Source organism: Bacillus rossius, chromosome 2 (assembly GCF_032445375.1).
Source record: "Bacillus rossius redtenbacheri isolate Brsri chromosome 2, Brsri_v3, whole genome shotgun sequence".
Lineage (NCBI taxonomy): Eukaryota > Metazoa > Arthropoda > Insecta > Phasmatodea > Bacillidae > Bacillus > Bacillus rossius.
Genome location: NC_086331.1, coordinates 84,652,383 through 84,678,625, shown reverse-complemented (window position 1 = coordinate 84,678,625; position 26,243 = coordinate 84,652,383). Strand labels below are relative to the sequence as shown.

Here is a 26,243-nt window from a genome sequence, read left to right as displayed (position 1 = left end):
AATAATAGATACGTGTAATTTTTGAGTTAATAAAGTATGTCATTTGAGTAAAATTTGTTTTTATGTAGCAACTGAATTTTAATTACCCTTTTAAAAAGTTTTCCCTGTTAAGAAGTTTTTAGCATCCAGTTCTCGAAAAAGTCTTAACAGGGTTTTACTGTAGTTTCAAGAATTAAGGTAAATAAAACAATGAGCAGTCATATCCTATGTATCCAGTTCTAATGTTCTAAGTCACCTCTCATACATGGTGTCAAGTAATGCATTGTAATTACAAAATTTCACTCCATTCAAAAACTTCAACATTAATCACCAGGACTAAATAAATTGCATTAAATTTTATAAATACTAGAGTTTGAATTACAATTTAATGTTTAGCTACACATACTTAACAATTTTTTATTTGTAATATTATGGTAGTATTTAAATGATTCCAAAAGGGTAAATTTAAGTCATTATACGATGGAGCTGATCACCCACAGTTTAAATTTACCAGAACATAAAAGACTTAAATTAATGTTTCACAAATATTTTGTAAGTCACACTTTCTAAAATGTTGGAATCTTCTTGCACAACTGATGACTTATGTTCCCTCAAAGTTGATAAGTATGACTTGGTATCCCTCAGTGTAAATTGTACACACCTTGCACACTTCCAGAGTGCTTCATCAAATAAACAACTGCCATCAAAACAAAAGAATAAAAAAACACACACATGCACATAATTATGCAAACAACTGAAAACAAAATATTTTCAAAACACTCAACGCTATTTTGAAACATTATATTCAGGGTGGCCACTCTTCTGGGATAATAAAATTCCTGGTTTTTTCCAGGTTTTTTCAAGGGTGGTTTTTATCAATATTTGCCTACAATTTGCATTTTTGTTACACAAAGCACACACAATATGATGTTTTATTGGCGTTAAACAATAGACAACTTAACTATAGGCTTAAAAATTAAATCAATGAACTTGCTTAAAACAAAACCTACCACCAACAAAAAATTTATAATCTCACGTCACAAAAATTACTTGACACCAAACGCACGTGTTTTGCCTCTCTTGCGTGGCTGGCTAATGCTGTTCTTCCCATCCATGCTACCGATATTGATTTTAACATTACACAAATTGCAAATAGCGTGTGTCCTGCACTTTGGATCTTTCTCCACCCATTCAAACTCTTTCGTATATTTGTCATTGTACGTGGTGACCGAACTCGTTCACATTTTGATAGTCTGCGCCAATTACATGTTAGTTTAAAAAATTCAAAACAACGTCCCGCACAACTAAACTTTTTAAAAAAACTCGAGAAAAGTATCCGTGATACCGTGACGCAACAACATGAGCGCAAAGTAGAAACAAATATACATACAAAACTAGTGCTACCAACATGCAGTGCGAGAAATTACTACCACCCTACAACAACGTTTTCAGCCAAAATGCTGTTGCTTTTGAATACAGAAACATAATAAGTATGGAAGTCTGAATTGTTAACGGTTTCTTACGTACTACAAAAGTTTTTAAATGCAATATGAACAAATTAACTTTCACAAAATATAGCTCACCTCACGAGCATACTGTCGTGCTTCGACGGGTGGTGAACGTGATCATTTAACAGCCGTATGTTATTGTAACCGTTACTTCATAAAAAAATTCCCGGTTCTAATAAAAATTCCTGGTTGATTCCCGGTATTCCTGGTTTTTTTAAGAAATCCTGGCTATTTCCCGTATTTCCCGATTTCCCGGTTGGCTGGCCACCCTGTATATTTCAAACATTCTGCACTCCGTACATAATACAAAGCATGCAACACGATTTATGTTGGTAAACACACAGTTTACTTTGGAATTTATTTGCAAACCAGTGTAAACCAAAATTTATGAATTCGAAGGTGAATATTAGAATGGCATTTACCCAGGTTAACTTTAAAAATTTTTTTTTGCAAACGCGTTAAGAGTCCCTTTTCCTTGGCCAGTCCTACCCCTCATTGTTGAAGAGTAAGAGGTACTATTGTTGTTTCTATGTAAACCAGGGAGGACCAGTTTGAAGTTTAAGGCAATGCCAGTATTTCCATAATTTACTCAACACTATTCTAGCTTCTATGTAACGAAGCAAGCATTCCTCATAATTAATGTACAACTAAAAAAAGGTGCATCCATTTGACTGGCATGGTAATGCGGAAACTTACAAAACACACAGAAAGTAAAATTAAATCAGATTTTTGCATAGGTCATTAATTATTCATTTGAAAATAATAAACACATATATGAAAAAACCTGCGAAAACAATAATATAACTCATTGATCATTTGTTACTGGGTTAATACAAGTTACAAAAGGGAAAAAAATACTAGAAATACAGGCAGTATTTTTTTTTTCTAACAACCAAAACCTTAGTTTGAAAAATAGCACCTAGAGAAGCAAGGTTAACAGATTTTGTTAACAGTAACTACGGAGTAGCTGATATCTTTTTGTATATGTGTAGCTAAATCTGTAGTGCAATGTTAATACTGAAACAAACCTGCTCACTGCATTTTCATTCAGTCAGATGATTCCAGTGTTGCAGTAAATTTTTAAATTATGTAAATAAATTTTATCTAGGAACATTTTGTTATGAATAGATAAAATGGGTTCGTAAGAATATCCCAAATAATTTTACACATATTTATTTGCTACTGATTTTTCCATTACTAATTAAAACACCGCACTAAATGTCTGTTCAGAAAAATTCCCCACACTTAATGTCAGTTCACAAATCACTAAGTATGTCAATTCCACAGTTCACACTCCTCACTGAAGCTAGGCTCAACAGTGGTTTACCCCTTATCTCACACCTGTCCACATGCACAGTCTCATCACTCTGCATCACACTGCTCACAAAGAGGGGTCTCTAGTCCTCCTCACCAAACTCACACTTCCTCAACTCGCTGGTTGGAACTCTCACGGAGCCAACGTCGCTGCTTTTACACCTGTTTATTATATTTCTGGAATGAATTGAGTGGTTGTAACATGTCGCATCATTCCGGGCCAGAAGCATCCAGGATATTGGCGCATCATTCAAGCCACTCTACGCAACAGCCTCTGTAAGCCTGCGGGATTCTCAGGCCACTCAGGGATAGATAACAGCGCCGAGGAAGGAGTGTGTGGGGGCAGGTGGGTAGCGAGCCCCAGCCACCCTAATCCCCAAACAGTATGCACACATGACGTCAGTGGCGCCATGTGGGGTCCCAAGGCCAGAATACTGCTGGAAGGCCCGCTCAGGTTTCTGGAACATGTCGCGGCCCTGCGTCCCACGTTCGTAACACTGCCCTCTCCTTAAACCTGTTCATCCCAAACAGATAACACTGTGCTGTTGTTGCCCATGCTGCGAAACCATCCTACACATCTGGCAATTGTACTGGATATGGCCCACTTCTTGGCATATATAACATCGCGGCCGTCCTCAGACTCTTCATGGTCATAGATACAATTTGCAATTATTGTGGACCTCGCTCTTCTGTACTTGCTGCCATGACGCCTTCCTTTCCAACAGGCAGTCCCGCTGGGCACGTACCCATTCCGGACATCCCCACTGAACATGCCCTTTTCCTTGGAAAGCAGAACACTGTAGGCAACTTCCTGCTCCTTGAATCTACATATTGTCACCCTCCTTGATCCAATGTCACATCGCTGTCCTTTTTCCTTCGGTTTCCTCCCATGTTTCGTGCAGTTGCGCTGGACATGCCCTTTTTCTCAACATGCGAAGCACCGTATGTGACCTCTTGTTCTTCAAACCAGTAGACCCTTCTCCAGTCCAATCTTGTAATCCCAGCATTGTCCTTCTCTCTTGAATTAGTACTCCAATTCGGGCAGTAATACTGGATGTGTCCTAGTTCTTTGCAGACGAAGCACCGCAGGCATCATCCTGCTCTTGTGATCAGGGCATCTGGAGTGTAATTCAGTAACTTCTTCAATGCCCTGATAACATCTTCTCATTAGTGGTGTTTCTGGCATTTGCTTCATTGTAGGGCTCCAGACCAGCTCTCCTTGTCCTGATGCTTGTGTTTCTTGAGGCACTGCATGCTGCCTCAATTTCCAAGGCGTGGACCGTGGCATCGCAGTTCTCTTGTGCTGGGCCAAAATAAGTTTGCTGAACCTACACGTCTCTGAGTCCATCTATAAACGCACTGGTGACTAGCTGCTGGCGGAACTCCGTTGATGCTTCTGGGTAGGCGAGGTGCTTCTCTTCCTTGCCCCAGCCATTCACTTCAGCAACTGCCTCGAACTGTGGCCTGTAGACAGCCCATGATTACTGGCCATCGAAGGTAGATGACTTGAATTTTGGGTGACCAGCTGCAGTGCCTTCCACCTTCACTTCCCCAGAATAATTCCTCCGTTTTATAGCAGCTGTAGCTTCCTTGATCATTCGTCAGCATTCTTTAGTTACAGCTGCACCTCACTGTTCGGTGGCCTACTCAAGTTGAGCGAGCTGTTGTGCCATCAGTTCTTCATGTTCTGCCAGATGTTGCTCCTGTAAAGCCAGATGCTGTTCCAAACACTGCACTTTCCCTGTGAGCTGAATACTGGATCCTTCCATCTTCTTCTTTTCTTCTTTAGCTGCCATAACTCATTCTGCATGTCTTGCACCGCCACCAACTCGTTCCGCATATCACCTTGTGCTTTTTTCATTTCCTCTTAGCCCTTCTTCATTTCTTCACTTTTGCTGTTCATGGCATTTTCACCTCTTCTTGGCTTTTTCTTATTTCATTCTTCATCACTTCTTGGTTATTATCAACTTTATTTTTAATTTCTTCATGGCCACTCTTGATTTCATTCTTCATCTCTTTCTTCTTGGCAATTCTTCATTTCATTCTTCATCTCCTCTTAGCAACTCTTAAGTCCCCTGATTTCATCCTTCATTTTAGCCATGAAAGCCATTGAGTTCTTCAGTTCGTCTGCAGCAATCTACCTTGTTTAAATATACTATTGGTCTAACACTACCACTACTGTCCTATGAACTACACTATAATTTCACTTATGAGCTAACCTAAACTTCTACTCAAAACTAACACTAACTTTACAACTATACTTAAAACTAATTACAGATCCTAACACTAATTTCAATATCTAAAACCTAAATTCTAATGTTCTTTTTTTTCTTTTTTTAATTATTTTTTCATTTACTATTAATTATTTGGAAATCATTTAATTTGGGCTATTCCACTTCTGCCCAAAAATGTTATGAACGGGGAAAACTGGTTTATAAGGATAGCCCAATTAATTTTACACATTTATTTGCTAGTAATATTTACATTACTAATTAAATCATCACACTTAATGTCTGCTCACAAAAATTCACCACATTTGATGTCTGTTCACAAATCACTAGGTATGTCAAGTCCACAGTTCACACTCCTCACTTCAGCTAGGCTCAACAGTAGTTCACCCCTTACCCCGGCACCTGTTCACACACACGGTTCTGTCGCACTGCTCACAAAGGGGAGTCCCTCGTCCTCCTCGTACTTCATCAACTCACCGGTTGGAACTCTTGCGGAGGCTACATTGTGGCTTTTATAACGGTTGGCAGTATTTCTGAAACTGACTGGAGTGGTTGTGACGTGTTGCGTCATTCCGAGCTGAAACGACGCTCAAAGCATCCAGAATAGCGACGCATTATTCAAGCCACTCAACGCGGCAGCCTCTGTAAGCCTGCGGGATTCTCAGGCCACTCAGGGATAGATAACAGCGCCGAGGAAGGAGGGCCCAGCCACCCTAATCTCCCAACAGTATACACGCATGACATCACGCCAGACTACCGTTGGAAGGTCTGCTCAGGTACCTGGCATGCGTCGTGGACCTGCGTCCCACGTTCGTAACAATACATAATATAAATATGCTCATCACTGACTGACTCACTGCATGACTCTGTGATGCTGTATGAATTCTCTTTTCATGCACTTACAATGTAACCTGTAGCTTCTAGCATTGCTATCAAGTCTGTGGCACAAAGATAACATGCATTGGGGGGGCACAAAGTGTTATATTATGATGAGGCTGATAGTTTCATCATTTTTCAGTGATAAATAGTGAGCCGTGGCTTAGTTTGCCACGTTTTGGCTGCGCATATCTGTTTATTATAATTTAAGTTGTTGGCCTCCACTTGCCAATATGAATCTACCAACCACTACTGTGTCAATTTTCCAGCGCTAATGATAGGTTTAAATTGATCGTGAATAGATGTTAAGACACATTTGAATTGTAGCATTCTAATATTGTTTGAACTGTATTAAATTGAGCAATTTCATACTGCCAATATGGTTGCCATCCTGGTGTGTACTGAATTGAATCCACAGCAAGGAAGATTATTGAATGACCTGAGACAGTTAACATACAAAGTAGTTTTTCAAGACGTTCTTCATTAAAATCAATTTTTTGTTAAATATTTTATTATCATATATATATATATATATCAGAAATAATTTTTATTTACATAATATTAAAAGAAAATGAATTTTTGATAAATATTTTGTGTATATTAAATTAAAGTGTTTGTTATATTCATCATTTTTCAACGGGTGCGTTAGGGGTCTTACAACTAACTAAGGTTACATATTACTGGAGCAGGTGGTTTCGAAATGTAATTCTTTAGAAAGCTATTTACAGGTTTATATTTGAACCTCTTGGTATATTTAGCTTACTATTTAAATGCACACTGTTTTTTTTTTAGTTTTTCACCCTTCTTAGAATAATTTACTGCTACTTCAGCATTTTTTTTTTTCTCTGCTCTCATTCATTGGTTTTGACACTGTCACTAATGCTTTCTCTACCTCATTTGGTGCACTGCATTCCAAAAGCTTCAGTTCTTGAGTTGCGTACAGGTATCACGGAATGGTTTCCTATTGTACATTTTAAGCAAAGCAAAGCAAAACAATAAAAACATTCATTATTTGCATTTATCTCTTGAACTCTGCCTTATATTGACACAAGCTATGATGCTGAGATAATGAGTTGATTTCAGGTTTTATTGTTTTTTAATAAATGTAATCAATGGACATTTAAGAGAAGCTTCTCAATATTCTGATTTATTTTCTTAAAATTCAAGTATTTGTCAATCATATACCAGCTAATATTCATAAATATTAATGATACAGCTTGTTCAAACACCACAATCTGTAGCTAACTTGATGCCAATTTAAAATTCTCAAGCTGTGAGCCTACACCTCTATATCTGCTAAAAAAAATTGCCTTATATATGCAAACTTACATGAGAAACCACTTACATAACGCATCAACGTACCTATCAAGTCGCTATTTCACTCATTCATCAACAACAAATGAACCATGTCTATTTTTCTAGAAAATCTATGTAAATGATGAGAAACCATTTTGCACTTCATAGTGTAAGTCACAAGAAGAAACATGCTTTGTGAACATTAGTGGGCACACTGACCTTCTTCTGCAAAATTGAGAAGTCCTCCTATGTTGCTGGCCAGCTACAAAAGTAATAAAACACTGATATTATCAGTTCAGGAACATTATACCATTTCTTTGAATCTTTTTTGAAAGCATTATGCATATTGTATAAGCTACTTTTCTATAGCTATGAAACATTTTATTTATAATTTCTGAAGAAACTTTCATCAACTTATCCTTTGCCACAATTAGGCTACATCAGAAACTCCCACTTAATTCCAAAACATTAATAGTAGGCAATATATTTTACACTCAGCAACAACTAAACAAAAACTTTTTCTCATGCAGCTACAACCCCCCTTTAGAATATCTAGATTAAAAATTCACAAATTTTCAAAACTTAAAAATAATGTAGAGTAAGTGGAAAAAAACATTTACAACATACATAGAATATAAAACATAGCACAAAAACAGTTTCTAACTAAAAGTAATAATATCTTAAGTTCAAAATACTCGAAAATTTGGTTAGTAATAAATTGATTGTGCACTGCAAACCCAATTACACACAATATTAAATCATATGCAAAAAAAATTAATATAAAATCTCATGCTACACAATTTAATGAAAAAAATTCTACTTCAATCTCACTGCTATGGCCCTACCTGAAGACAGCTTCATTTTTTGAGCTGTATACTCCAACTGCACATCTGTAATAAATTATAATCAAATTCATTATGAAATTATCAGGTTCTTACACATACAGGCTAGAGCAAATATGGTCCAAAACCACTACAAAAAAATGAATGAATTATTTAAGATATCACTGCAAATGTTCCCAATTTGCATAAAGTAAGCAAACTTAACGAAAGCCTCAATATTTACTAAACACAGTAAATATTTTAATTCTAAAACATTTATACTGAACACTCAGGTTCAATAATATTATCTTATATATTTTGTTATTTTTTATTTTTATTTATTTTATATATATATATATATATATATATATTACAAAACTGCTTGAGGTAAAAAGTCGGTACATTGGATGAAATAATGGAAAAATTATTGGATATGACTGACTGCATCATTTATAACAATTAAATATAATTTTTTAAATTTTTGTTCGTCTATTCCATCATCCAATGAAAACTACTTGAAGTATTTTTATAATACATTTTTTCATTAGTAAAATCTTTGGCTAACTTATAAACTAGGCTATATAAATTTACAGCATTCCACCCCCAAGGAGGTGTAAAATGGGTAAATATGATTTTAAGATAATTAATTATATCTCCGAATATAATCAACCATAATAAAAAAAGGTATAAGGTACCAATAATAAACATATAAACACTACCAAACAAAATTTTACCATTTTGCGAAATTCAACCCCTAAGGGTGGTAAATGGGGTGAGTATGGTTTTAAAATGAAAAAAGAACACTTCCAATCATGTTATAACTAGAGGTTTGAAATAAGAAAGAACAGCTTGCATGTAGAGTTAGGTATCTTATTTTTTTCATTTATCGAAATAAGTCTTTTAAGGGGGTTAAAAAGGGGGTAAGTTTTGATTTTTTTTTAATAAATATATTATCTCAGACACAAATTAAGTACGATGTAAATTATTTTGAAAGAATAAAAAAATTCATATCTTCATAGCAAATTAAGCTGGATGTAAGGAACTGAGCATTAATAACGTAAATAAATTATCATGTAGGATACGTTTAACAATTTTCGAAATGGGTCAGTCCATATCAAGTGGTCCAGCTCTGGTTGCTCGACTATTTTTAAAAAAATTCATAATTTGAGCCTTGTTAACATTATGTATTGACAGTTTAAAACTGACACAGTTAAATTTTTATTCTCACTAGTTTGATTATGGCAGCCATTTTTTTGTCATGGGGCGCGACAATTTTTACATTTACAAGGGTTCAGCTACATTGCTATATCTTGGCTCTGGTAGGCCATATCATGATGAAACAAAATCTGAGGGGTTAAGCACATTTTAAGCTACAATTCTGATGACAAACCATTTTTTTAACATCACTCAATCTTGCCAACTTTAAAGGTTGAACTTGTGCCTTAGAATTGCAAAAATTTGCATTTTCATAAATTTTTTTAAGAGTGAAGGCAGTATCTGTTGGGCTTCAAAATATTTATGGATGTGCTTATGTAATAGTAGAGTAAATACAAATTATTTGGAGTGTGAGACTTCAATACTTTTTTTTTTACAATTTTGTAAAAACCAGTTTTTTCAGATTTTTGCTTACTTTACGGCTTAATATCTCTGGTGGGCAGTTATCTAAAAATCTTAAATTTACACACAATTAAGTACTCCATGGTACATAACTCCTGTAAAAATTTAGACTTTGAGATTCAACTGGTTCGGTAGTTACAGCCTTGCCAAACTTGTGTAAAATTGCATTTTTTTTGCAACAATGAAACTATAATAAATTCTAATTATATTTTTAAAAATCTTAATACCCTAAAATTGGCATTTACTATGCAATTGAAAAGAGTTCTCCGACTAAGAACATTAAAAAAATATGCCTGAGATGTTTACCACTGTTTGGAGTGTGCAGGTCTTAACAGGCACGGACTTGCTCTAGTATGGTCTGGTATTTGTTCCATCCTGTTAGTCTGCCAGCAGCTCTGGTATAGGAAAGGTGGTTTGTGTTTCCATGAAGGTTTTTTGTTTTTCGGTATGGAGAAAGAGTGTTCAATAGGACATTTAACAAATGAACAATGCCACAAATGTGTTTATGGTTCAGTGCAACAGGAATTGAAGAAAATATGTGTGTTTAGTTTAGAACAGCAACAGCTAATATTTACCAGAGTTTCTAGTGATGTTAAGTCTGTATGTAAGTACCATGAGATTAAGTATCTTATTAAATATCACCATATATTTGGCCGGTATTGCAGTGATCCTTTACAAATACATAAATAGGCAATCACAAAAGGACTTAGGGAAATACTTCCTGAACACATGTATAAAAAAACAAACTACAATTTACTGCTTGTCCCTGGTAAGTCCTTGTGTCCTACATGCTACAAAAAAATATTTGTGACAGCAAATGATGGAACAGGGGACACATGTGATTCAGACTTTATTACAGAGATTGAAAAGTTGGGAAAAGTAGACAATGTATGTACTCAATTAGGGGTTTCGCCAGCATCTAAAATAAGGAAATTGGGTTTAGATAAAAGACCACAAGCAATAGCTGACAAGATCAGTAAAGTTTCAAATGTTTTGAAAAGAAATCTTGAGGAATCTTTTGATGAAGTGATGGAAAACAGAGAAGCAAGTGAAGAGTCTGTAGAAGAGTTTGACGAATTAATCAAGAAACTGAAGGATAAATGTGCTGTTGCAGGAAAAGAAATGAAAGTGAAAATAATTAGTTTACTTCCAAATTCATGGAGTCGACTAAGAATAGCTCAAGAGTTCAATGTATCTGATCGTTTGGTAAAACTGACAAGAGACCTAGTGAAAGATCAGGGCATTCTACCAGAGTTGGGAAAGAAAAAGGGTTTTGGCATTCAATCAGAGGTGGTTACTACAGTCCGTGAATTCTATGAAAGTGATGAATACAGTCGTCTTTGTCCCGGAAAAAAAGACTGTTTATCTGTAAAAATAAATAACATGAAATGTCAAAAGCAGAAGAGGCTGGTGCTTTGCAATTTGAATGAATTGTTTGTGGAATTTAAATCTAAACATCCAGACTGTAGAATTGGAAGATCAAAATTCATTGAACTCAGACCTAAGTGGTGTGTCACAGCCGGATCATCGGGAACACACAATGTTTGTGTTTGTACTTATCATCAGAATGTTAAGCTAATGGTTGACGGTGCAAAGCTTATGAAAGATTACAAAGACCTACTTGCTATACTCGTTTGTGATATGAGTAGTTACGAGTGTATGATGGGCAAATGTGTTAAATGTCCAGGAAGTGAAGCCCTAGTATCTCTGTTTGATGAATTTGAAGAAAGTGATGCCATCCCAGACAACATAATTTTTCAACAATGGACCACAACAGATAGAGCTGAAATGATAACTGTTATTCAGCCAAAAGAAGAATTCTTTCTGTCCCTTATTGAAAAACTTGATTCACTTAAAACTCATCATTTTATATCAAAGATTCAAAGTCAGCATTTGAGAGAGAAGAAGGAGAAACTTAACGAAACAGAGTGCATTGTTCTTGCAGACTTCGCAGAAAACTTTACATTTGTTATCCAAGATGAGATTCAGAGCTACCACTGGGTAAATCGCCAAGCAACTGTTCATCCTTTTGTGTATTATTACAAAGAAAACGATAAACTTCTAACCCAATGTGTTTGTGTAATCAGTGATCATTTGGACCATAACACAACAACAGTGCATACATTTCAATCTCATCTTATGAAACACTTAAAAGACACTGTTCCTTCGGTTCAACATATAATTTACTTCTCAGATGGATCATCAAGTCAGTACAAAAATAAGAAAAATTTAATTAATGTCTGTCACCACAAGAATGATTTCGGTCTTAGTGCTGAGTGGAATTTCTTCGCAACATCACATGGAAAAAATGCATGTGATGGTGTTGGAGGAACAACAAAAAGGGAAGTAACAAAGGCAAGTCTTCAAAGAACAGTCAAGGATCACATTCTTTCCCCTGAAGATATGTATATGTACTGTACACAGACTATTAAAGGTATCAAATATATATATGTTAAAGAAGAGGAAATTACAGCTCGACAAGAAGAGTTGAAACCTAGGTTCGACAACTGCCAACGGCTCCCTGGAACACGAAAATTTCACCGCTTTGTTCCTCTCACCGAGATTATAATGAGATGCTATGCAACGTCCAAATCAGAAGAGTATGAGGATCTTCCAGTTTCAACCAAGTCCATCCCCATGAATCTTCGGAACAATGACATTATCGCCTGTGTGTATGACGAACAGTGGTGGCTAGGAGTCATTGAAGAAGTTAATTTTGTGAACAATGATATTTACGTAAAATTTTACAACCCAGCTGGACCTAGAACATCATTTAAGATGTCATGTGCAGACAGAGTGTGGGTGCCGCTTAAGAATGTGTTGAGGAAGCTCAGTCCATCAGAGCTATCCACAGCAACTGGACGTTCACAGTAAATCATTTGTCTGTTTAAAAATGTGATATAGAATAACTGTTATAATTAATATTTTTGTGCATAGTATACATGTGTTTTGGCAACAAACTTTAGTGTAATACTTTTTATGACTTAGTACAGCACTTACAGCATATATATAAAATAATTAAGAACGTATATAAAATTACTAGGGTTGCTTTTATTTATGCAAATAAATAAAAAAAATTACGAGTTTGGCAAGGCTGTAACTTCCGAACCAGTTGAATCTCAAAGTCTAAATTTTTGCAGGAGTTATGTACCATGGAGTACTTAATTGTGTGTAAATTTAAGATTTTTAGATAACTGCCCACCAGAGATATTAAGCCGTAAAGTAAGCAAAAATCTGAAAAAACTGGTTTTTACAAAATTGTAAAAAAAAAAGTATTGAAGTCTCACACTCCAAATAATTTGTATTTACTCTACTATTACATAAGCACATCCATAAATATTTTGAAGCCCAACAGATACTGCCTTCACTCTTAAAAAAATTTATGAAAATGCAAATTTTTGCAATTCTAAGGCACAAGTTCAACCTTTAAAGTTGGCAAGATTGATTGATTTAAAAAAAATGGTTTGTCATCAGAATTGTAGCTTAAAATGTGCTTAACCCCTCAGATTTTATTTCATCATGATATGGCCTACCAGAGCCAAGATATAGCAATGTAGCTGAACCCTTGTAAATGTAAAAATTGTCGCGCCCCATGACAAAAAAATGGCTGCCATAATCAAACTAATGAGAATAAAAAATTAACTGTGTCAGTTTTAAATTGTCAATACATAATGTTAACAAGGCTCAAAATATCAATTTTTTTAAAATTGATGAAGCTTCCAATAAATTTTTTTTTGGACCACTTCATATGGATTGACCCAAATTGGAATACAGTATATTTGCTTTTTAAAGTAATAAATTATAGATAACCCATGTAATTAAGCTGGAGGAAAGACAACAAGCAGGAATATGTATTGTTACGATCGCGCTTGGCTGCAGTGCTGGCGTTGCCGCGCTCGTTCGGCCTGTCTGCGCCCCCTTCCACCTGCATCCTCTCCCTGGTATCTCGTGTCATACTATCTCGCTACATCCTGACCGTCGCAGCGCGCACCTGCCTCAGATCGGGTTACTTAAAAGAGGCCGCACTGCGGAATGAAAGGACTCAGACGCCTTTATCGGCGTTCTTAAAGCAGCCATCGCGTCCTTCGAGGACTCACGACGCGTTTCTGGGCATTTCGACGGCGAAGGTCGCGCGATATCTCGGAGACATGCCCGATTGTTCTGGACGGGAACCCAAGGGCTATATAAGGTGGTTGAGTCTGAGTCAGTCAGTCAGTCAGTGACTGAGTGAGTTCTCCCGCGGCGGAGTTTCCGGGCGATAGTGCCGCGGGTGCGGCAGAGTGGCGAAGTCCTTGGACGAAGGTTCCAGGGCAGGGAGTGAGAGAGTTCAGTGGAGTCGGGAGTTTTCCCGCGGTGGAGTTTCCGGGCGATAGAGTCGCGGGCGCGGCGGAGTCCCGAGTGAAGTTGCGAGCGAGGAGTCGGGTGGATCCTCCGCGAAGGCAAGTGTCGTCGGCGGCGGCGGAGTGCGGCGACGGAGTCCCGCGGCGGAGACCCACGAGGGGTGCTGCGGCGAGAGTTGCGCCAGAGGTGCGGCCCAGCGAGGTGTGTGTAACGAGTGACTGGGGAATAGACATTTCTTTAAGTGTAGTTAATTATTTTCCATCTCAGAAGATTAATTGTAAGTGACAAGTAGTGGTAATAAATAAAACTGTGTGTGTGATAAAAATCTTTAATTGGGCTATCCTTTACGAACCCGCAGGTAAATCGTAACAGTATGTTATATTATTTCATAACATGTTTTTTTACCTTTACCATTTTTCTACATTTGACAAGAGGTGTAAAAAAAAGTCAGTTTGGTTTTATTAAAAAAGTTATATCTCTGAAGCTAATCAAGCAGGATTAAAATCATGCAGTATAATATATAAACAGGCATAATCTACGAACTCTTTTTTACTACTTCCTGAAATTCTTATACTTAAGGGGTGAAAGATTGTACATATGGTTTTAACATTAATAAATAATATCTTCTAATCAATTCAAAAATAATTTGTTACGGGGGCCGTGGCCTCTGATCTTTAATAAGCGGGTTTTCTGTGAATGCTCGGATTTTAAGGGCGCCACCATACAACGGGCACGGATCTATGCGAGACTCTTTACCAGGGTCGTGATGTCGCCCATGTCAGACGTGATTTTAATTTCCCACTGAAAACAACCTAGTACTAATACCTGCCCGCTCTCAGCGTCTGGCACGCTATTCCCTACGCAGTGGGCTCTTAGGCGTCCCACACGCCGTCACACTCCACATGGTCACACATATTTAAAAAAATAAAAGAATACATTTAAATTTACACGCCCTTATTTATTCTGCCAACTCCGATTATACACGCACACAATTTAAGCTGTAACAAATGCCCGCGGCACGAATCGGTTTAAAGTGCAGTGACCAACCACGTGGTCACACCTCGACTTACGTATAAAGTTTGAGAAAAGACCAATACTGGTCGCAAGGTAATTATTTAAGCAGTCCCCCGACCGAGAAGCTCCGAGGACTAAACGAAAAAAGATTTGAAAAGAATTAAAGATGAACAGAATTACTAAGCGGTGATGAGCAAGCAGTGAGGTCACCGGAGTGCTGAAGCGTCTGCTCTCGGTCGTTGATGGCGGAAGACTGGGGTGAGCTCATGGCTCGGCTAGCCTAACGTGGCGTCCTCCCGCCAAAACAATTGCCGTTAATGGTATTTCTGATTTCGTGCCACGGGAAACTAAAGCAACATAAAAAGGATTCTTGAAAAATTACATAATATTTACTGAATATAAAAAAAGAATAATAGAAATTACAATTATTAAGAACTACCTATATTTAAATATTGTCTGGCTTCAGTTTCCGTAGGTGTGCTTCGGTAATGTCCGGAAACGCCCTTATATTTAATTACACAATTTTAAAATAAAAGTACATAAAAACCCTTCCGGTCGATCTGCCATCACATCGCACTCGGGGAACAATAAAAACAATTTACACAGTTGAACTCACCACTCACCCTCCATTCAAACCTCCCACCTACGCGTGCATGCGTGCCATGTGTTCGTCGCCCGGAAAGAGGCTTTGTTTCACACGCTAGGCGTGAGAGTCACGGTCACGGGAGTGTGAGAAAGAGACAAAATCGCTGCATCGTGGGAACAGAAGTAAGCATTTCGTTGAGCCTCTGTTGCCATGAGCCGTGATTGGCTGAAAATTACATCAGCGAGCCCAGAACACTGCCCGCACAAAGGGAAGGAAGGCTGTAAAATTCAGTCATTGTCTGAGCACCAGGCCGAGCGGTCGTTGTTCGGGCGGCGGGCCGAGCAGGCCGTGGCCAGGCGATGGCTCGTGGTTTATTCTTTTCGGAACGTACAGTTTAATTTTTTTTTGTGTGCTCTATTGTACAGAATATAGTGTGATTTTAACATAAATAAATAAAACAGGTAATACACCGAACATTGTGTATAAATTTCTTCTTTCTACGTGACCTGCTACCTGTATGTTCTACTCATCACCAAATTTTAGCTAGCTAGAGGTGGTGAGTGGTGACATTTGGCGGCCCAACGTGTGGCTGGCACGGACTTCTACACGCACTAAGTTAGCAACATTTTCTAAGAACATTTTTTTTTTCTAAACAAATACGTCAAAGACTTCAAGCTTTGTTTACATCTATCAAACATCGGCTGTGCTGTTTACCGCCTGACTGTTTCAACTAGTGCTTTGTTTACGCGTCTTGAAAACCATGGGATACCGCAGCTGCAAGACCCAGGGGTGTCCAGTATGCAGTAAAACTTCCTAGATCGTCACATCACAGAACTTCGAGATCATCGCATCGCGGGACATCAAGATCGTCACACCGCTGAACTACACAGAATTTCGAGATCGTCGTATCATGGGACATCACTGAACTTCAAGATTGTTTCATCGCAGAACTTTGATTGTCACATCGTGGGACTACGTTAGACAGAGCAACAAACACGGTTAGGTAGATTTCATTTTATTTTATTTCAGTGAAGTGTAAAACCAACAAAATTTAAACACAGGATTTTCCAGGTCCCCAAGAAATATCTGATAACATGGAACATCCTGCAGGACCTATTCAAAGTGAAGTTATGGCGGGGTCCGAACAGATGTTGCAAATGATAATTGCAACAATACAACACCTTTCACAAGGTCAGGCAGATTTAGGAAATCAAATTACACAGGGGCAACACAAAATGAAGTGCATGCAACAGGAAATCCGACAGGAATAGGCAAAAGTAAGAACTGAAATTAAAAATATGCATGCTAAAGGAAACAATCAAATTTCCGCCTGTGCATCACAGGTTGAGAGCTGTGAATCAAAAGTTGAAAGGGTGCAAGATAATTTAGAAACTTGTGAAAATAAAGTAATATTGTTAAAAGAAAATGTTGAATTTATTGGGCATGATGTACATGAACACGTAAACATTGGGAATAAATGTGAAATGTTCCGAGACGAGGTTACAGGGAATGTTTGGACAATGGGGAGACAAAATTTAGTAAAAAAGAGGTAATGGACATGGGATTAGGAGTTTGTGTAAACATATGACAAAAGTATAGACTGAAATGAAAGCTTTCTCGGAAAAACTTAAGGATGAGTTTGCCGAGGAGGTAATCAGTGAATTGAGTTCTGCAGATTGCAGAGAAGTGATAAAAGGACATATTTTTCTAAACCTAAACAGTGATTTGCTCAAATGTGGATTGTGTGCGCCTAAAAGTTTACGAACTGAACTTTGCGCACTGATTCATGTGGAACCTGGAGTGAGAAAAACTGTGAAACCTGTTCAGGGGTTTTGTGGTTTGAAAATTGTATACCGAACTGCAGCCAAGAATGTAAACAGTTGTTTCTTAGGTGCACGGACAGAAGAAATGAAGTGTAAATGTAAAGGTTTGATGCAACCTCTCGAAACAGTGTGTGTGGAATTTTTTGGCCCACTTCCTAGATGGAGGGGTGGAGTCAAATCTAGTTTTGTTGTGTTTAATGTTTTTTTAAATTTTTTTGCAAATTTTGCCCTTGTTATAATGTTTCCAGAATTTTTTTTATACTTTGAATTATGTACTTTTTGATCATGTTTGGTATTTTGTAGAGTTTTTGTATTTTTTGAAGATTTGTAATAATATAGAAATGTATACATAAGATTTACGACAGAAAATTTATAAGATGAATAGTAAGGTTTTTAAAGAGAAGAAAGGGTATAAACATAAATTTTGCAGATAAATAACTATTTGTTAATGTTAATGTTTTTCTGTTGTTTCGAAACAATAATGATAATATATGATTAATTTTTTTGAGTGGACCGGTACTAAATTTTATTTGAAGAAATGCTTTACATTGTGATAATTTCATTGCACTTAGGTAATGTTTTGTTTGTTTAGTGTTGTGTCATGAGAAGATGTTAAATGAGTTATGTTTTCGGAAAATTGAGGTTTAAAATTTTAAATTAACATGCCACACATGTGTAATGTAAAATGTTGGTTTTGGATTAAATGACAGGGTGTCAACATCCTATATTAAAGTTATGAAATGTAATGCTATACGTTAATGAAAACTAGTCGTCAAGTTTTAAAGCTACAGAAGCAGTTGTGTGTTCATGATGGCCAGAGTTTAAGCGAATTTTTTGTATTGCCCTAATTAAGCAGCAAATGTTTTTTTCTGTAGTGTGGTTTGTGAGGCAGCTGGGCGGCCAGGAGGTTAATTTTAAATATGTTTCCGGCATGGTGGCCAATGTTTTTTTTTGCAAGAATGCGTCCTTCCTTCTTGGTCGCTCCCACCCCTCATCAATGTTAATTTTATGTGCTGTTGCTGAAAGGGGATATATAGTTTGAAACCTAAGGAAGGTCATTTTTTCATATAATTTGTTTTTGAAGAGAAGCATACGACTGTATCTTAATGAATGTTTGTCATGCCATAACTGTAGAAGTGTGTCAACTTTTTATTGAAAATTATGTTTGAGATTGATTTTAAATTTATTTGAGCATGTGGAGTAAACCCATGACAGTTTAAAAGAGTTTTCGAGATTTCGAGAATTTTTCCTAAGTGGCAGGGAAGATAAATTTTGGGTGTCACCCACTTTTGTAAGAATTGTTATTTAAGTGCATTGAAATGTTTTATGATGCATGTAAAGACTTCAGAGGTTAGGTTTGAACAGATTTTTCTCATGTTTTATGTGCTTTTGTAACTTCTCAGTGAAAAGCTTAGGCTTTTAACTGAGAAGTTGGAGGGGTAATGTAACAACCCAATTTACATCCTTCCCCATGCCATCCAGCAATAATAATTTGTTACAAATTTTTTTGTCAAATTTCAGGTTATATGTAAAGTTTTTTTTCCTTTTAAAAGTTATTGTAAACGTAATTCTCCGGGTTTATTGTATTTATTTTTTAAAATTCATAAGTTTATATTTCAAGTATTTTTTTTGCTGGATTCTTTGTGTGGGAAGGCGTGCTGACGTGATTCTCCTTCGTTTTTTCCACGACCGAGGCTTTGTTTCACACGCTAGGCGTGTGAGTCACGGTCACGGAAGTGTGCAAAGAGACAAAATCGCTGCGTCATGGGAACAGAAGTAAGCATTTCATTGAACCTCTGTTGCCATGCGCCGTGATTGGCTGACAATTACGTCAGCGAGCCCAGAACACTACCCGCACAAAGGGAAGGAAGGTTGTAAAATTCAGTCATTGACTGAGCACCAGGCCGAACGGTCGTTGTTCGGGCGGCGGGCCGAGCAGGCCGTGGCCAGGCGATGGCTCGTGGTTTATTCTTTTCGGAACGTACAGTTTAATTTTTTTTGTGTGCTCTATTGTACGGAATATAGTGTGATTTTTACATAAATAAATAAAACAGGTAATACACCGAACATTGTGTATAAATTTCTTCTTTCTTCGTGACCTGCAATCTGTATGTTCCACTCATCACCAAATTTGAGCTAGCCGGAGGTGGGGTGAGTGGTAACATTTTGAATAGTAAAACGTTAACCGGTTTTGAATTGTTTTAAAATTATTTGCAATATAACCTTCGAAACAATATTAATACAGTAAAATGCAAAGCAATTTTGAAAGAGATTAAAATAAGTGCATTCATGGGTTATGTAGGAATATATACATGCAGTGAAGCAGACGTCATCATAAGGAATATGGCGTCGCATAAAAAATAATGGTCATTACGTGATCAAAACATAATTATTTTTTGTATTTCAAGTTACCTTTCTAACAAGTCAGCACTTCGCACCTCCATACTGCTAAATAAATCCCTGTCAAGGGTTGACGCTTGGGTTTGGATGCACAGTACAAACTCGTGTATTTTTTTTTAATTTCTATTTACCTTCAAAAGCATCACAAAATCCAAATACAAAATATTCACGTACTTATTTATCCAGAGCCACACCATAAGAGTTGTTGTGCTAAAACACAATGGTGATGGCCACATCACTGCACAGGCTACCTAATATAACATATAAATGGTAAAAATATGGCTACGGTGACATCAGTGCACAGGTATTGTAATGTAAGTTATAAAATGATTTCTCAGAAACCAGTAGGAATATAAAGATGCTGTTTTCAGAGTAAATACAGGAATTTCTCTAGTGTTTATAATTTTTTGAATTTTATTTTACTTCACGGGGTAGAAGTTTAGTACCTCATATCCAAGTCTATCCCTTGATCCTAATGACATGATTCTGAATACATTGACTATGTGGTACAGAATGCTTGCTGTTTTAATTTAGTACATCGAAAGATACTGGATACAACAAAAATTGTGATGTAACAATAAATAATGATAGTATTATGAGATCAAATAAAAATCCAAAAATGAATTTTTTTGTTTTACTTTGTAACATTTTACTGTTATATTTTTTGTTGTATCCAGTATCTTTCGATGTACTAAATTAACACAGCAAGCATTATGTACCACAGGATCAATCATACAGGTTCATACCATCATGATCAAGGGATACACTTGGATACATGATACGGAACAATTACCCTTCATGGAAAAGCCATGCTGTAAGAATATTACCAATGTTGCACAGGGAAACAGTATAATCTGTGATACAATAGCTTTGATAACATTTAACTTTGTATAGATATTATTTTACAACAATTTGTGGAAATTATATCATGCTACTGCACTATTGTACATCCATAACCATCGCCCCTATTGTGGACCGTACAATGAACTAGAATAGCTATATTTAAAATCCTGTAAAATGGTGTGAATTGTTGGTTAGGTTGGAGACAATAATAACACTACATAAATATCTTACGTCACGGATTTTCCACAAAGTAAAAATAAAATTACAAAAATACCATTTTACAACACTAGAGACAATCCTGTATTCACCTTGAAAACAGCGTTAATTAATTCCTACTAGTTTCTGAGAAATCAATTTTCATCTCACATATTCAATAGCTGTGCATTGCTGCAGCCGCCGGCATTAATTATTTACCTGTCGCTTTATGTATTTTTGATGAACCTAATTCAAATATTGTGACTGGTCGATTAGGTAGGTTAGCTACATTAAAAATACTCCCAAACATTGTGGACGGTTGGTTGGGTTAGTATAGTTACATGAAAAAAAAATTTATACATTTCTTATGGTTGCTCAGGAATTACCATTTGAAGATGTGGCTATCCTGACCTAAGCAACCGTTCACATGATTACATATTTTTTATGTCGCTATACTAACCCAACCAACTGTCCACAATGTATTTTTTATGTCGTAAACGTAAACTATGAATTGTTTGTTACTATGTGGTTCAAAACAATACTTTAAATAAAATGTCAAAAAAAAATTCTTTCTTAATTCAATGACATTCGAACAAACAACCAACCAACAGAAAATACAAACAATATATCCCTACAACTAAAATACACCATTATATTAACTACTTTTATTATAAATCAATACCTTAATTGACTTAAGTTCTCAAAATAAACACAGAAACCCATATGGGAAAACAATAAGTGGCGGGGGCACCGTACATGCACAGGTATTGTAAAGTAAGTTGAAAGTGTGATTTCTCATGAACTGTTAAATATTTAGTAACACTGTTTTCAGGGTGAATACAGCAACGTCTCTAGTGTTGTAAAATGGTATTTTCGGAATTTTATTTTAAATTTGCGGAAAAGCCGCGACATAAGATATTTACCTATTATGGAATGCAGTTTATGGTATTCAAGAAAGATAACTAAAAAAAACATATCTGGATAAAAGTACTCTTTTTTTCACTGCAAACCCTAAAGTAAATTACAATTAAAGCCTTAAATCCATTAACTATCACTTCTTAATCCCCTCCCCAATTCCAAATTATTGATGTGGCATTTCGAGATAAATTGTTTTGAATAGCATCTGTAATTTCAAAAACACCATTTGTAACATTTCTAAACTACCATTCCCTCTTCTACAAAATTAACCATAAACTCCATCATGATCCTTGTTTACATGAAACATTACAATTTTACTTAATACATACTCATTAAAATCACCAGCGGATAAGAATAACTTATCTTTGTCAGTCTTACACACCTTAATATGTTAGCATAAATTCTACAATAAAATTTTAATTAAAATTCATCATTAAGTCTTAAAACACTCAAAAATCTAACCTTTCTTTCGACGTTTGTCTTTACGCTTTCTTGGTTGGACGTCGCCAGACATATTGAATAAAAATTATTTCAGGCCTTGCTGGGATAAATAATTCGTTTTATTTCCTCATTTAAGGTTTCAGTCTTCTTCTCGTTGTTCTCAAATCCCTTGACTGACTCACTTTAGCCTAGACCTGGACAACCAGCCCCTTCATTCTTTTTATAAAACATTATTTAAGGACAAGCTACCACGGATTTTTGCCAAACGGGATGTGACACTAGATACAGCCCTATGCTATGTCAATTAAACGAATATTACACGCAAACAATTAAAATATCACAACGAACGGGAATAATATATTATATAAGTAGTAATATGCTTATCGAATTTCCGCTGGTATATTCCACTTTCTAACCTCAATAAATTATGTTATTAATATTTGCCTATGCTACAGAGGTACCAAAATCGATTGTTTCATTTATTTGACTTATGTTTTGAGTAATTCATGCATTTTAAGGGTTCAGTCGGTGATTAGCTCCAAAACTTCATGGCTCTCACAGTCCAGCAATATAGGTTCTGAGTGCTCGCGTTCGAGGGCACCGAAACGAACCATTCCAATATTTTTCACAAGTAATCACTCAACTCGCTTATATTATTACAGGATCGATTTTAGTGTGACCTTGGAGTAGTGCAGCAAGTGTTCTACTTCATCTAACAGTTCTTATATTGTTAATTATGTGTGAGCTAATTAGCTATGTAAGGTTTTTGTATTATATATTACATATTCTGACAGGTACTTTTTAAAACCTTAACCTTATACTTATTATTTATTACATGGTTCCCATTTTGTGATACACGTGGGTTTGGCGCACTAGGCTAGCCAGTGCTGCGACGAGTGACAGTGCCGCTTGTCAGTCGACCATGGGTTTATGAAGGAAGTAGACTTTTGGCACAGCCTCTCCAGCATCATGTACACAGCTCTGAAAGTGTACAGCAACATCAGCTTCTATCCTTTGACCTCTGCCTTGGTCTGATTATTCATGACTATCTAAACATCGAACTAATTATAGTGATTAATATATGCAATTGACCAGTCTGACTTAACCACACAAATCTTGCCTTTCCAGTTAGGAAGGCTTTGTAGTCATGATTAACATTTTGACACCATCTATCGTTGCTCCCTCGGCTGGCACAGGCCGATATGTCCCATTGCTATTCATCCTGAGGTGTATGCAAAAGTGTGTGACCCGAAAAAGAGCAACGCAACTGGGGCCCTATTCTTAACGCTGTATGAATAGTTCACCTAACGGAATGATCCGCAAGTTTCATTCCGACAGACAGCTAAAGGTCTATTCTTAAAACTGCTATAATGGCTATCAGAATCGACATTGTCGGGTTGACAAAAACAATTTGTAAGACCCAACTGTATCGATTAATGGTTATAATATATCTCAATCAAATACAACCAAAATACTAGGTACCTATATATATTGACAAGAACTTTAATTGGAAATCTCATAGGTATTGCTCGTTTAACTAAAAAAATGAGCCCAATATTATTTGCTCTGAGAACATTTTCAAAAGTGACTAATCTAAATGCTTTAAAAATTATTTACTTTTCACATAAAGTTGCTGTTGGAATTCAGTTTTTATTCTATTAATGATTTTATGGAAGCAAAACTATGCTAAAAATGTACTATTATTATGATATGATGTACATTATTTGTTTTTTACTATTATTTTTGTTTATGTGTATATGATTGTACTTAAATGTGTATTCATAATGTTTAATATTCTTGATGAGTTCTATACTACATGTATAATATAATTGTATATTTTTGTAGTCGACTTGGACAATAAATTTACTATACTATACTATACTATACTATACTATACTCGTTATTAAAGTTTGGCAATGTTTCTTTTAATGTTGATGTCATTAGTAGAATGCTAATCACAATGAGGAAAGTGCAATGAAATTATCACAATGTAAAGCATTTCTTCAAATATAATTTAGTACCGGTCTACTCAAAAAAATTAATCATCATTATTGTGGTGCCGCTGCCGGGGTCAATGACCAATTGCTCTGATGTTAGGGCGGCCATATTGGATGACCATGACCTTGACCTTTGACCTTGAATTTGACCTAAATTTGGCAAAATTAGCCAAAAATCGTCAAAAAATCCAGTTTTTTGAGGAAAAAAATCCGTCGAAAATTTTCAAAAAATTTCAATTTTTTGGGTGTAACTTTACAACTAATTTTTAATTATTACTAATATATTCATACAGATTACTTCCACATCCATCAAAAGAAGACATAAATTGATAACCGAGAAAATTGTGTTGTAAAAAGCAAAAATAATTTCAAAAAATTTGAAAAATTAAAAATTTCTCTTTTCGAGGATAAATGTCTCGTTTTCTTCCTCAAAAATTCAAAAATTAGGATTTCGAAAACCTCAAAAGTCTTTTGACTTAGAAAGAACACAAAATCCTAATTGAGGCTTAAGGCGATTGGTGCATGGAAAATATTACAACAAAACTAATTTAACTGTACATATTTATTTTTGATGCTTCTTTTTAAGACATAATATACCTAGAATATTTTTTAATAAACTTTTTTTACTGAGTTATGTCATTTTAAATGCATTTATTTTTATTCCAAGCCATAATTATTTAGAAAACACATAATTATGTTAAACTTGAGTATAGTTCAAGAAACGAGTGTACGAATAGGTTTCTGCACCTATAAAAGTAAGAAAAAAAATTTTCATCGTCAAAATTACAGTTTAATATTGACAATTTCCATTGATCATTGCTGGACTTCTTCAGGAGCGATTTAAAGAATAAATATAAATGAAAATGAAAACATAATTGGCAGAACACTATTGAGTTATGTATATATTGTCAAATCCTTTTTTTTTATTCGATCCGACTCAAAACACGCCCTCTGGAGTGGCAGTTCTAGTGCTGCGTGTAAAACTCTCGCCGCCAGGAAGAATGTCCCCGCGACGTGGCGCTGAGGGCGGCGCTTGTCGGAACCAGGTGGTCCGACGGAGCTCCAGCCGGCTGGCCCTGCCTGCGGGAGGGGAGGGGGAAGAATGGGGTGTAGAGGGAGGACGAGAGAGGAGGCCGAAGCAACGAAGGGTCTGTCAAGGTCGCGCTTCATAGTGGAGTATCTTCGCTCAAGCAAGGAAATTGTCTCTGTACAGAAAAATTCGTACAGCGAAATTCTTTTTAGCGGTTATGTTTTGACTTGAAGTTGAATACTGACAGGGTGATTATTCTTTTTGGTGGTTGTTTACACATATGAATAAATTTTTACCCTCCAGATTAATATGTTTTGACAGCGTATGTGTATTCCGGTTAGTTAGGGTATGCTATATGCACACTAGAATGACAGATCTAAATTTAACCAAAAAAATAGATTTTATATTTATTAAAATTTATTTAGAACATCAAATCAACACTAGGCTATTCTCGTTATATGAAATTAAAAAAAATTGAAAATGTTAGCTAGCGATGCCAGAATGCCGGGCACACTAATTACAAATGTCCTTTTGTAATCTTACATTGCACAGAACACTGAAACCTTAATACTTCAAATGTTTGTTTACAGTTTTAGTATTCTGTGCTACGTTATTTAAATTTATATGTTTAATTTATTTTGGGTTTTGAACTATATTTCTGACATTGTTACAGACGTTTGGGCTTTTCTGTATGTAATTATTAAGTAATTGCGGCTTTTGGAATTACGTTTTTCACGGCCTGAAATTGCCCGAGGTTTCGGCGGAACTTTCAAAAAGTGCCTCGAGCCTATTGTTGTAAAAGTTGCTACTAAAAAGAAGCTTGGTTTTGGCCGTTTTGGTGCGTGAAGCTCCACGTCAGGACGTTCTTAACGCGGGCCTACCATAAGTTATGTTATGTGTGCGGTAATAATAGTATGTATAAAAAGGTTATCATCAGACTGCTGATGGTATGTTAAGTTGCGAACAGAAATACGCGATTTTAAAGTTATTAACGTCAGAAGATATCATTAGTC

The 26,243-nt window shown here is 36.2% G+C and overlaps 1 protein-coding gene across 12 annotated transcripts in view; it reads right to left on the bottom strand.

Annotated features, from left to right (window-relative positions):
* Positions 1-22,814, bottom strand: part of LOC134529422 (aspartyl/asparaginyl beta-hydroxylase) — a 191,283-nt gene extending 168,469 nt beyond the window's left edge. For 8 of the 12 annotated variants that reach the window (XR_010074571.1, XR_010074574.1, XR_010074573.1 and 5 more), the window contains exons 1-2: positions 22,225-22,775; positions 8,050-8,094 (exon numbers count right to left, since the gene is read on the bottom strand). Coding sequence is in view for 7 of the 12 variants with exons in the window: in XM_063363482.1 (XP_063219552.1) it covers positions 8,050-8,094; positions 22,225-22,276 (97 nt within the window). In the remaining 5 variants the exon portion in view is untranslated. Of the gene's footprint in view, positions 1-7,423; positions 7,469-8,049; positions 8,095-22,224 lie in introns of those variants that run through there. The other 4 variants (XM_063363480.1, XM_063363483.1, XM_063363481.1 and 1 more) reach the window with 4 other exon arrangements.
* Positions 22,815-26,243: the final 3,429 nt, after the last annotated feature.